The sequence below is a fragment of the Salpingoeca rosetta genome (genome assembly GCF_000188695.1).
Source record: "Salpingoeca rosetta unplaced genomic scaffold supercont1.24, whole genome shotgun sequence".
NCBI lineage: Eukaryota > Choanoflagellata > Craspedida > Salpingoecidae > Salpingoeca > Salpingoeca rosetta.
The window spans coordinates 478,951-492,121 of record NW_004754910.1 but is presented as its reverse complement, the minus strand read 5'-3'; the positions used below and the strand labels follow the sequence as shown (position 1 = coordinate 492,121).

The window sequence follows — 13,171 nt, the reverse complement described above, 5'->3', positions numbered from 1 at the left end:
TGAGAGAGAGAGAGTGTGAGAGAGAGAGAGAGAGAGAGAGTGAGTGAGTGAGAGTGAGTGAGAGTGAGTGAGAGAGAGAGACAGACAGACAGACAGACAGAGACAGACAGACAGAGACAGACAGACAGAGGTCAGAGTAAAGTTGCAACGAGGGAAGAGCAGGAGGAAGCCTCAAGTTACATCAAGCTGCCGTCCATGAGCGGCATTCTCAGCCACCCCACCCCATCACACCATGGCCACCTTGTCATCTTATCCTTAATCTCCCTTGTGATTATTTGGCTGCACGCTCAATTGCTCCTGCGTGTGGGCGATCACAAAGCCCTGGGCTTCCTGTAGTGGGATCACCGTGTGCTGATCAGCAGAAGCAGCAGCGGTACCAGGAGGAACATCGGCGGCAGTGGTGGTTTGGCAGCGCACGCGACTGTGGCGACGGGCCGGATTGGCATGTTTGAAGGCGATAGCAATGACGATACCAGCTCCCACCAGCACACCAGCAACGAGGCCGCCAATGGCACCACTAGTCATGGCACTTGTGCCAGACCCTGCGTCATCACCGGGGCCATTATGTGTGGTAGTGGTGGTGGTGGTGGTGGCGGCGGTGGCGGTGGTGGTAGATGGCATAGTAGTCGCTGTGCTTGTAGAGCTGCAAGAGTCATTGCTTGACTCGATGGTCAAGCGAATAACATCCACCGTGTCGCCAGCAGATGCAGCGAGTGGAGACTGCTCATGCACGACGGACACGCTGTATGTCCAACTTGTTGGAAGCCCATCCACAACCACACGCTCGTAGCTGCCGCTCACGCTGTCCGCGACCACGAGGTCAAACGCAGTGCACGACATCAGGCCAGTTGCGTTGCGCATGTCAATCACCGCATCGCCAGCGAGTACAACGTGGACAGGGCTTTGTGCCTGTGCCAGTTTGCGGGTCTGCGTGTATGTGTGTGGCGTCTGCACGACATACACACTCAGGTCGCCACTGCGCGCGGCGTAGTCGAGTGCAAGTACGCTGTCACCATGCCGGATCCAGTTGTAGTCGCTGCCGTTGGCCTGCTTGTATCGTGCAGCTGCAGCGTCAAGCCAAGTGCAGTAGTCCTCGGGAAGAACAAGCTCCTGGCTTGCAGCAGCACCGTACTCTTGCTTCCACGTTGCGTTCACACCCACATAGAGCGCCATGCGGTGTGGCTCGAGTGCGGATTGGCCGAGCTGCCCGCGTGACGTGAACACGGTGCTGGGCATGTTGTCGATAAGGGTTTGGGCGTCTCGGACGTGGTCAGCAACCCAGTCGTCTGGGTGCACCGAGATGTTATGATTGCGGGCCATGGTCATCAGGAACAGGAGCTCGCCATCATCCACGCCAGCACCAAGCACAGGCACACCGGATGCACGCGTAAAGTTACCACCCGCAGGGTCAACGAACAGGCTGCTGATGATGCTGTTGGTGACCGCGGTCACACCTGGAAGTTCGGCTGGCTTGATCGCGCCACCCAAGACGACGTTGCCAAACGAGTGCGCTGCGTTTGGCAGGGTGTCATCCAGCTCAAGGGCGAACGTGTTGGGTGCAGTCATGATGAGGTTGTGGTGGATGGTGAAGTTTGCGAAGGACCCGCTCACGTCGCGGTCTGTGATGCCGTCGCCGAGCGGGTCAGCGCTGTAGATGGAGTTGTGGGAAACCTCCAGGTTCGGCGTGTTCTTGAGGCGAATGGCATCAATGCCGCTGTATGCAATGACGTTGTTGGTGATGCGCGTCGTCATGTCCACATCGCCGGTCTCATCAACGTTGATGGGTTTGCCTTCGTCGAGCACCATGTTGAGGTAGCCCTTGCTGGGCACCCACGAGTAGATGCGCTGCTCCACGTTGAAGATGAGGTTGCCGCGAATGTCCCAGCGGTACGTGTCGGCGACGTCGGGCGTGCCGAAGGTGCCGCTCCCTTGCTGACGCATGATGCCGTGGCCGCCACTGAGAGACTTGGTGGCCACGTCGTAGATGATGTTGTTCTCGATGGCGACGTATCTGCCGTCTTCAATGTTCACCGCCTTCTGTTGAAGGTGCTGGAAGACGTTGCTGCGGATGCGGACGTATGTGGCATCACGCAGGTTGATGGCGATGCCGCCGAGAAGCGCTTTGGCGTCTTTGGAGTTCCACACATACTTGCACAGCATCTCCTCGTGTGAAAAGAGGGCGCCTCGGCCATCGAAGGTGAACTCCTCAATCACGACGTGGCTGCTGCCGTCCAGGCGCCACGCGTTGGCAAACACAAACTGGTATGGCCATGTCACACCTGGCGCAGGCTTGATGAAGACTGGCGCTGCTGCGGAGCCAACGGCAGCCAGGTTGTACCTGTTGCTGTTGTTGGCGATGCTGTTTCGATCCCAGGTGATGTAGAGCGTGTCACCAGGCCCAGCTTGCATGGATGCGTGGCCGATGGACTGGTATGGGTCAGCCAGCGTGCCTGAGCCCGAAGACTTGCCGTCACCCGCCAGCGGTCCAGCGTAGATGACGCTGCCAGTGGAGAAGGTGATGGTGGTGTTGTCGGCCACACCGACAAATGCGCTGTTGCTGCTCGCATCGCGCACCGCACCAGCATCCATGAGCACGGAGTACGTGCTGCTCGGCTGCAAGTCGCTGGGCAGGTTCACGGTCAAGCAGTTGCCGTCAACGAAGACGTGGAACATGTCGGACACAGCCACCGTGTGCACGTCGCTGCCGCCGTCTGTGATGGTAATGACACCTGCACCGCGCACAATGTCCATGTCAAACTCCAGCATGACATCCTGTGCCACAGATATGGGCCCCGATATGTCGCCCGTGCTCCACTGCACCTGCGGAGACGGTGCGGCTTCAGCACAGTGCAGCGACAGCGTCTGCAGAAGATGCAACAACAGCACCACCAGCAGTGCAAAGCGCATCGCGCGCGTGTGTGTCGTGTGTTCTGTTGTGTGTGTGTGTGTGTGTGTGTGTGTGTGTGTGTGTGTGTGTGTGTGTGTGTGTGTGTGTGTGTGTGTGTGTGTGTGTGGGTGTGTGTGTGTGTGTGTGTGTGTGTCGTGTGAGTGAGTGTCACAGAGTGTCTCGTGTGTGTCGGGGTGGAATGCAATGGTTGGGTGCTATTGGTTGGTGACAATGACGTCATCGGCCCCTCAACCCGAGCCAAATGTGCGCTGTGGGCTGTGAATCGTGACATTATGGGCTGCAAATGTCCCACAACCATCCCCCCCCCCAAACACACCTATCACTTGATCGACTGGTTCTTGTTTGCTTCTGGTGGCATGCTTCATGGGAGTTCGAGTCACACGTCACACCACAAGCACAGGCAGCAGCCAGAAGCACATGCGAGACGACAAACAAGCAAGCACAACCGTGCAATTCACAGAAAGCACAAACAATGGGCAAACACGCAAATGTAACAACTGTTCGAAGGGGAGCGGTGAAGATCATGCCAATGACACATGCCCATGGCGCACGCTCGCGTGTTGTGTGTGTGTGTGTGTGTGTGTGTCATTCATGGGCCGTAAGGACCGCGGGGTGGCGCCTGTCCATAAGGGCCAGGCGGGGGAGCCTGGCCATAGGGGCCGGAGGACGCTTGGTGGCCTGTTGTGCACATGTGTTGTGCATGTGAACGTGCGTTGTGTGTGTGTGTGTGTGTGTGTGTGTGTGTGTGTGTGTGTGTGTGTGTGTGTGTGTGTGTGTGTCGTGTGTGTGTGTGTGTGTGTGTGTGTGTGAAGCAGATAGTTTCTAGTTAAATCCAGATCGTTTACCCTCTCTGGTACGGAGTGTAAACACGGGGTCTCCCAGTCAAGAAGGGGCGGAGTCTTGAGCTGCGCGCGTTATGCAATTAATGGTGGCCCTTAAGAGGCGTCGGCCATTTGCTTACCACCAGATGTGTGATATCCCCACCTGACCTATTGACAAAGAGACACGGTATTAGACACCCTCTGCTACTCCGCGGCGCGTTCGGCTAGCTGATTCTTGTATTTTTATGCAAATTGGCAAATGTTAGTGGAATTGAAGGGAAAGCCCCACCCTCATCGTCGTGTGTGTGTGTGTGTGTGTGTGTGTGTGTGTGTGTGTGTGTGTGTGTGTGTGTGATGAATGGTGCACGTGTGCAGATGTGTGAAAATGTAAGGGAAACAGAACATGTGAGCAAATCAACGAAAGCATCAGCCCAAGTCATCACCTCCTTCTCCCACCCCACCCCACTCTCTCTTCAATCGCTGTGCACGAGGCAACGCACCTTGTCCCATGCCTTGGTTCATTCCCTGCATCATCTGCCCCATGCCTTGCATCATGCCTTGCATCATGCCCATGGCCTGACCCATGGCTTGGCCCATGCCTTGCATCGCCTGCTGCATCTGGTGTCATGTGATCGGGCGGTGGCAGCGTCGGCGCAGTATCACCAATCGTTGCGGTGTGTAAGTAATAAATGAGTGACGCAACAACACAACACAGCACAGCACAGCATGATGTTACACAACATAGCATCATTGCCACTGCTTGCGTGCTTACGTCAGCAGGGTTGCCTGGCTGCTGCTGCTGTGGTGGGTACGGCCCCTGGGATGTGGGCGGGTACGAAGGAGCGTGCTGCTGTGGTGGGTACGGGGACCGCTGTGGCGGCTGACCGAATGGAGAGAAGCCCGGTGGCCCTGTGATCAAGCATTTGGAGCGTGGCACAGCATGAGACACGCACACACACACACACACACACACACACACACACACACACACACACACACACACACACACACACACGCACAACCTGGTGAAACCAGACCAGAAAGGAAGAATGCTACTGACACGCACATTCATGGAAACACATGCACACACGACCACACTACCAGTGGAGGCTGGGGGCGGAGCCTGCGATTGTGTGTTGTGTTGTGTGTGGTTTGGAGTACGACAGCGAGATCAGTGAGTGAGTGAGTGAGTGAGTGAGTGAGTGGATGAGTGAGTGAGCGTGTGAGTGAGTGCGTGAGTGAGTGAGTGAGTGAGTGAGTGAGTGAGTGAGTGAGTGAGTGAGTGAGTGAGTGAGTGAGTGAGTGAGTGAGCGAGCAGGATATCACAAGCCAGAAGGTGCACGCCATCAGCAGTGGGCGAACATAAAAGAGCAACAAGGCGTGTGTGCGACGCCAAATGGCTCACCATTCCTGTTCCCATGCCCATGCCCTTGCCCATGCTGGGTGGAGCGGTGGCCGGGGCGGCATCAAGCGCGGCGTTCACCTGAAGCGGAGATTTGTGTTGAAGGTGGCTCTATGTGTGAAGGTGGTGCCTTGTTGGGGTGGGAGCACAGTAATGTGCCAGCAGCACGAGCAGCATGCCAGCAGCAACTCACCATGAACCGTCAAACGCAACACACGACACACACATACACACACACACACACACCACACCACACCACACACCTCGGACTTGGAGCTGGAGAACGAAAAGTTTGAGAGGATTGTGGCACGGTTGTGCTTGTCAATGACGCCCGGCGCAAACAGCTTGGCAATGGCGACCTGCAAAGTGGGTGAAAAGTAACACGTGACCGGGGGAAGATGAGCAGCGCGATCGCATCCAATGTAGATGACACAAAGGCACGAAACTAAGCATGACGCGATGTGGCATGCACGCGTGTGACACGCAGCACAGGGCACGCGGGCACGTGGGCAGGATCGCCTGACCTTGGTGGAATCGTGGGAGCAGGCGCCGAGTGCGGCGGCAACGTGGGCGCACGTCAGCTTCGGGTGGGTGCGCGCAATCACACCAGCCTGCAACACGTGCGCATGTGTGCGCGTGCGTAGTTTTGCGTTACAGGTGAGTATGATGCACAGAGAGGATCGGCCATGGACGTCGTTCGACCATGCTCGCATCCGTGTCGAAAGCAACCCGGCAGACATGCACATGTGCGACAGCCACGGCCACTGACGCACAGCACGACACCAAGTGTACACGGCATGGCGGCGACCAACCGCTTGCTGCTTCGTGGAATCAAAGGACAGCTGGGAGAAAACGAGCTGAAACTCTTGAGGGGTCATGATCCAGTGCGGGTTGTTGCGGAAGTAGCTCTCGATCGCCGCTTCCTACACGCGGTGAACAAGGGTGTACATGTGTTTGTACATGAGTGCGTGTGTGTTTGAGCGACAGTGAGCACGCATCGAAGGGGATGAGCCAGCAGTTCATTGAAATCCACGCGCACACAATCTGCTCGCACACAACACAACCACAGCCTCCGCTTGCTTCTCTCACCTTCTCAGACTCGAAGGTGGCCGCGTTGATCGCAGCAATCAAGCCAGTGCCAGACATGATGAACGTGCGAGTGTGGAGTGTGGAGGGGGGGCGGAGAGGTGTGGGTGGTGAATGACGCTGAATGGATGAATGGAGTGCGCGTTTGCACAACACAACAACAACTCGACGATGACGAAATGCACGCGAGGCCTAGTGATGAGTCATCGCCTTGAAGGTCGTCAGCATCGTGCGGTGTGTGTGTGTGTGTGTGTGTGTGTGCGTGTGTTGTGTTGTGTTGTGCGTGTGTGTATGTGTATGTGTGTGTGTGTGTTGTGTTGTGTTGTGTGTGTGTGTGTGTGTGTGTGTGTGCTTCGATGCTTATGTCAATGCCATCTTCGATGCTTGTGTCAATGCTATCTTCGATGCTTGTGTCAATGCCGTCTTCGATGCTCATGTCAATGCCATCTTCGATGCTCATGTCAATGCCATCTTCGATGCTCATGTCAATGCCATCTTCGATGCTTGTATCAATGCTATCTATCATCGTCGCCATCATCTTGTGTATTGCAATGGATAGATACAGTCGAGTCAAGTGTCAACAGTCAACATTGACAGCAGCAGCCAAGCAACCTCGACAACAACCATGCCAACAGCTTCAGCCAGAGCTAGCCGTAGATTTTCTTGTGCCGCGTACGCCCTTCATGCGCGCGCACACACCATCTCTCTTTCACACTCACACACACACACACACACACACACACACACACACACACACACACACACACACACACACGTTCAGCTGTGCTGGGTGGCGCGGACAACAAAGTAGACGCACACGCCGCCAAAGCCGCTGCCCATGCTGGTGGAGGCGCCCATCAGCTGCAGGATGCGGTCGACAGCAATCGGCGTCGGGTGCTGCTGCCGCACAAACTCGCCCGCGCTCATGAGGATGCGCGTGGCTGCCACGCCGTAGCAGAAGGTGAATATCTTGGAAGGGAGGGGGGTTGGTGCGTGGTGTGTGCGTGGGTACGTGTGTGTGTGTGAAGAAAAAGGAAAGTGAGTGAGGCCGGAGCAAGGCAAATGGGGCACGTGCATGCACGCAAACACACACACACACACACACACACACACACACACACACACACACACACACACACACACACACACACACACACACACACAGACATACACACACACAGACATACACACACACACACACAGACAGACATACACACACACACACACACACACACACAACACAGATACACAAAAAAACACGGCACCTGCTTGCCCTTGAAGACGGCGAGACCAGCGGCGCCGCGTCCAATGACGTCTGCGACCTGAAGGGCGCGCGAGCATGGGCGGGATACACAAACAAGCGGATGAGGCGGGATGGTGAGCAAGTGAGAGATTGAAGACAACACACGTCCCATGCACATACATAATCGCAAAGCTTCTCACACAGTAGAAAGTGGTCACACACAAACATGTCATCGCATACCCCCTTTCCGCCACACCCCCCCCCCCACACACGCAAGGCAACGCACCTGGCCGCAGACTTGGTATGTGACGAGGGGCCGGCCGTCTGGGACCAGATACGGCACAATGCCCGGCTGCCATCCAAAGATGAGCGAGCCGCACCAGCACAGCACCGCCATAAACCCGACCAGCCGCCGGTGGGAGTGCAGCGTGTCCAATATGGCACGCCCAAGCGGCGCGTTGGGGGTGTACCCGGTCACCATGCGCGTATCGCTCCACCCGCCGGCGCCGGCAGCGGGCAGCAGCAGTGGCGTGTCTTCTCGTGACGTGTCGCTGTTGTTCGGTGTGGGCGTGGTGTTGCTGTGCCTTCCACTGCCACTACCGCTGCCGCTGTTGCTGATGGTGGAAGTGTGCGCCTTTCTCGTCTTGATCTTGGCGCTGTGCCCTGCTCTCGCTTCGTGCTCGCAGTCCTCATCAAACTCCGGCTCGAGTGCAATGGCGCCATCGCGGTTGATGCTGGCGACGTAGTCGAGCGGCTGCTCGCCGGCGTGCACGCGCCCAACGTCACCAATCTCGATGATGGCGAGGGATATGGCCGACAGCACCATGAAGCCGGCGGCGATGAGGTAGTACACCTGCAGGCTGAAGCGCGGGTGTTTGCCTGGGTCCATGATGATGGAGAACAGCGACGGGATCAGCGCACTTGCCGCCATCCCGCTGTGACAGGTTGTGTTGCGAGAATGTGTGTGTGTGTGCGTGTGTGCGTGTGTGAGTGTGTGAGTGAGTGTAAACTTGGGGCTGTGTTGGAGGAGTCGAACATGGATGGCAGCTAAGCAAGCAGGTCGGCGGGACGGCAGGCAGGAAGGCATATGCTTGCATCGCGCATGCATCACTTGAAAACGTGTTTCCAGCACATACAGACAGACAAACAGACGAAGGCAGGCACACACCCACACAGACACACACACACATAGGGGGAGACAGACGGCGCAGACACACACACACACACAGACACACACACAGACACACAGACACACCTTGAGAGGGCGGGAACGAGGCGAATATCCCGCTCAGAACACCAGATCCAGGCAAAGAGGTTCGACAGCGAGCCAAGACTGCCCGTGATGGCTGCCATGGTCCACAGCGTGACGCTCACGTTCCGAACGGTCTCCTTCCACAAGAACGCCATCACCAGTGCACAGCCGAGCGCAATGGCAACCATCGCGATCATGGCCGCCCGGGAGCTTGGTTTCGGCCGCCGTGGCGAGAAGATGTATATCAGCAGCAGCACGTTGCCGACCTGCGCCGTCTGTTGGCATGGCCCGCGCGTCGTGTGAGGTGAGAAGGGGAGAGGGGGGGGAGGTAGCTTGAACGCAGGATGGAGACGCCACGCAGGTGGCTGCAAGCAAAGTACACCCAGCGCAACACACACACACACACACACACACACACACACACATGCACGCACGCACACACACACACACACACACACACACACACACACACACACACACACACACATAGACACACACACACACACACACACACACACACACACACACACACACACACACACACACACACACACACACATAGAGCGGCTTACAAAGCTCATGTCTGCGGCGATGGCCTTGCCCTCCGGCACGGGGCGGTCGATGAAGGTGGGCAAGACCAAGAACAGGCTGTTGATGGTGTAGAAGATGGCATTGCCAACGCAGGCGTGAAGCGCAAACGCCCAGGCAAACCTCAGCTTGTCGTTGTGCAGCCAGTCGCCACCACCATCACTGCTGCCACCATCACTGCTGCTGCTGCTCGCAACGAGCCGTCTCCTCTGCTCATCCCCTGCCTCGACATCCCCGCGCGCAACCAGCGACGCACCCAGCTCTCTTCGCCGCTGTTTCATCTTCTTGGATTTGTTGTTGTTTGTGGCTTTGTTGTTGTTTGTTGTTGATGTTGCTTTCATTTTTCTCTTCACGACACACACAACACAGCCCACGTGAACAGCCCCCATCACCCCACGCAAACACGGACAAGGAGCAGGCTAACAGCAATCGCAACACACACACACACACACACGAACACACACATACGTCGCCGCCGCTGCTGCTGCTTATCGGGAGGCCTCTGCGTGAACGGCGCTGAGGAATTCGTAGTACGACAGCGACGACGGGCCGCGGTCGTCAAACTGGTGTGGAATGCAATGCAAGCACAGGGAGCAAGGAGGGATGGGTTGAGCGTTGCGATTGGCACGTGTACATGTGTGTGTGTGTGCATGTGTGCGTGTGCGTGTGCGTGTGTGTGCATGTGTGACTTGCCTCACTACACCAACAACCACCTCACAATACACGCACACACATGCCACGCACCATGTATCTGAGAAAGTGATCGCGGGAGCGGGTTGCCTCTGGGATGACGGTGATTGGCGTGTGGAACGGGTACAGGTTCTGCAGACCGGCAATGATGTTGCGGATCTTCTCATTCAGCACTGAGTCCGTCCGCGGGAACGCCACCTGAGGACGCGAAGTGGCCGTGGTGGGAACGAGACATTAGAAACGGGAGGGGAGAGGGTGAGAGCCGTGTGAGGCAACAGCATTTGAGGATTCAACAAACCTCATCCTAAACTGCACACAGACACAGACACAGGCAGAAACGCAGACACACGCAGACAGCCACAGCCACAGACACGCACAGACACACACAGACACACAGGCAGAAACACAGACACAAACACACACAGACACACACAGATGGACACACACAGACACACACAGATGGACACACACAGACACACACAGACATAGACACACACACACACACACACACACGGAAACACCCACCATGTCGAGGTCAATCTGGGCCACATCGGGGACGCCAAACGCGTCCTGCAGCAGGGCGGGCGTGGCGTCGCTCTTGACAAAGATGAACAGCCGCTCCGAGTTGACGAGCATGTACAGGCCACCACGCGACAGCTTCTCCGAGGAGAGGTGCAGCAGCACGGGCATGGGTAGGCGGGACCGCTCGTCCTTCAGCCCAACGCGCTCAGCCATGTCGTGCAGCGAGTACATGCGCGGATACACGTAGTCGATAAAGTACCTGGTGTTGGCCACATGCACGCAGGCAGGAGAGGAGGCAGACAGAATACCGAGGGGAACAACCAAGCCGGTTGGTGAGCACACAGCACAGCGACAACAACACAGTGCAACCAGCAACACACGCACGCATGGACACACAACCAACAGCGTACATGGACTCACTTGATTGGGATGGTCTTGAGTTTCATCATGGCGGCACACCGCGCGTCAAGCGGGATGCTGTTGCCCGCAATGAACGCATCCTGGGGAGAACAGGAACAAGAAGAAGAGAAAACACGGTTGTGGTTGGGTGTGTGTGTGATGCGAGGGTTGAAAGGCATATTGGACCAGCAGCATGAGCGAGCACCGTGTTGACAAACGGCAGACGTGCAGACGAAGGAAAGAAAGCAAGGAAGCGAGGCAGGGGAGGCAAGGGAGGAAGCGGCACAACTAACAAGCCCCACTGCATTGACGACAAGCGAGCGAGATAACTTCAAGGCGAGCAATCATGTTGTCTTGTCGTACGTGGCGCATGAGGGCGTGGATGTAGATGGGAAGGAGCTTCAGCTGTTCCGGCAGCACCAGCTATCGGCACGCGTGATTGGGAGAGGGGGGGGGGTGGATGAAAAAACGCGGTGTGAGAGGGAGGGGGAGATGTGAAGGCTGGCACACTCAGGCAGATATATTCACGCACAAGTGGAGACGATGTCACACACATTGACGTACATACACACAAACACACACGCGCGCATACAAACTCACGCACACAGTGACATACACGCGCACACCCACACCCACACACACACATACCTGTCCTGATGGGAAGTTTGCGACGCAGTGCTTCCTGTATGCCTTGATGACGTCGACGAGGAAGTTGTGCATGGCCAAGCGCGCATCCGAGGTCTTCTGCGCCCGCGCCCGGTCAACCCCTGAGAGCAGAAAGCCAGAGCAAGGAGGCGCGAAGGACGGGGACGATAGGTGGGTTCGAGGTGGAACAGTGAGCGAAGTGAAAACAACACACATGCGCTGGCAGGCAAGAACAAAAATGGACCATGCATATGCGGACATATGCACACAAACACATACACGCACAACCACACACAAAACTACACACACACACACACACACACACACACACACACACACACACACACACACACACACACAGCCCGTACACAAACGTACGCACCGAGCTTTGCGAGGAGGGAGAGGATTGCCACTTGGTCGGCGTGGGCGTAGACAGAGGCGTGGTCGCGGACAACGGGGAGCGCGAGTGTGTGCACGCGGATGCGACGGGTGCCATCGCTGCCCGTGTACAGGAGGGCAGACTGCATGTACGAGATGGGCTGCGCCTGCTTGTCGTCAATCTTCAGCTGCACCGTGTATGCGTTGTCCGGCGACACATTCGCAAGCGCCAGCAGATCCTGGGGTGGAAGAAAGGTGGTTGAGAGGGGGGGGGCAGGGTAGGGGAAGGGGCAATGGTTTGTGGTGAGTTTGTGTCGTGGTGGTTTGGTGGGCAATAAGCAGAGGCAATGGTGGTCAGGTACTTCGACAAACACAAACACACACACACACACACACACACACACACACCCAAGCAAACACATACACGTAAACACAAGACACGGGCACACAGACACCCAAGCATACACATAAAAACGCACACACAGACACAGACACAGACACGGACACGTAAACACAAGACACGAAGCCCACCTGGGCCCTGACGAAGAAGTGGCCGTGGAAGTTGTCGAGGGTGATGCCTTTGCTCGTGCGCACACGCAGGACGGCCTCCAGTCCGAGCGGGCGCGTCAGATAGTGCTGCAGATCTTTACGCACACGCGCAAGCTCGCTGGCGCTGTGTTGCGTAAAGCCAGGGAAGTGCAGCAGGGAACCGCCCCCAAACTGGCACGCTTGGCCAACGGTGGCGATGGCGTGCTCGCCCGGTCCAAACAGAAGCACGTCAACAGCGAGCTGGCACCGACTCGCCTCAACCTGTCAAGAGAGAGAGAGCGAGAGAGAGAGAGAGAGAGAGAGAGAGAGAGAGAGAGAGAGAGAGAGAGAGAGAGAGAGAGAGAGAGAGAGAGAGAGAGAGAGAGAGAGAGAGAGAGAGAGAGAGAGAGAGAGAGAGAGAGAGAGAGAGAGAGAGAGAGAGAGAGAGAGAGAGAGAGAGAGAGAGAGAGAGAGAGAGAGGGGGGTAGTGGGTGGAAAGATGGCAGTAGGTGTGGGAGCGAGGCAATGAGAATGAGTGAAGGTTAATGTGTGTCTGTGCGTCCTTGTACACTTGTACAGATGTGTATGTGCATGGGGAGCAATGTCGTTGGCGACAAAGCAAGCAAACGAACACAAGAGAACAGTGTACGCCAATAGCAGTAACGAACCGCAAACTCCTTGTAAAATCCCGTGGCTGAGTTGAGGGCGT

General features: G+C 56.6%; 4 protein-coding genes across 4 annotated transcripts in view; all 4 read right to left on the bottom strand.

Moving 5' to 3' along the window:
* On the bottom strand, positions 1-2,948 carry PTSG_08606 (uncharacterized protein). Its single transcript, XM_004990339.1, has one exon. The coding sequence runs from the start codon at positions 2,905-2,907 to the stop codon at positions 256-258; it is 2,652 nt and encodes an 883-aa protein (XP_004990396.1). The 5' UTR covers positions 2,908-2,948; the 3' UTR covers positions 1-255.
* Positions 2,949-3,237: 289 nt separating this feature from the next.
* On the bottom strand, positions 3,238-6,385 carry PTSG_08605 (uncharacterized protein). The gene is made up of 9 exons (XM_004990338.1): positions 6,221-6,385; positions 5,944-6,054; positions 5,656-5,742; positions 5,395-5,490; positions 5,135-5,212; positions 4,831-4,852; positions 4,502-4,638; positions 4,230-4,347; positions 3,238-3,586 (listed from the first exon to the last, which is right to left on the bottom strand). Exons 1-9 carry the CDS (start codon positions 6,275-6,277, stop codon positions 3,498-3,500), a joined length of 795 nt encoding a protein of 264 aa, XP_004990395.1. The 5' UTR covers positions 6,278-6,385; the 3' UTR covers positions 3,238-3,497.
* A 609-nt stretch (positions 6,386-6,994) lies between these two features.
* On the bottom strand, positions 6,995-9,581 carry PTSG_08604 (uncharacterized protein; the record flags this gene model as incomplete). The annotated part of the gene is made up of 5 exons (XM_004990337.1): positions 6,995-7,186; positions 7,483-7,539; positions 7,747-8,395; positions 8,716-8,987; positions 9,285-9,581. The coding sequence occupies 5 exons, from the start codon at positions 9,579-9,581 to the stop codon at positions 6,995-6,997; spliced, it is 1,467 nt and encodes a 488-aa protein (XP_004990394.1).
* A 207-nt stretch (positions 9,582-9,788) lies between these two features.
* Positions 9,789-13,171, bottom strand: part of PTSG_08603 (uncharacterized protein) — a gene marked incomplete at both ends in the record, with an annotated part of 7,433 nt that continues 4,050 nt past the window's right edge. The window contains 8 exons of the mRNA XM_004990336.1: positions 9,789-9,863; positions 10,045-10,188; positions 10,516-10,771; positions 10,933-11,012; positions 11,275-11,334; positions 11,560-11,678; positions 11,939-12,173; positions 12,466-12,744. Coding sequence (XP_004990393.1) covers positions 9,789-9,863; positions 10,045-10,188; positions 10,516-10,771; positions 10,933-11,012; positions 11,275-11,334; positions 11,560-11,678; positions 11,939-12,173; positions 12,466-12,744 — 1,248 coding nt within the window. The remainder of the gene's footprint in view (positions 9,864-10,044; positions 10,189-10,515; positions 10,772-10,932; positions 11,013-11,274; positions 11,335-11,559; positions 11,679-11,938; positions 12,174-12,465; positions 12,745-13,171) is intronic.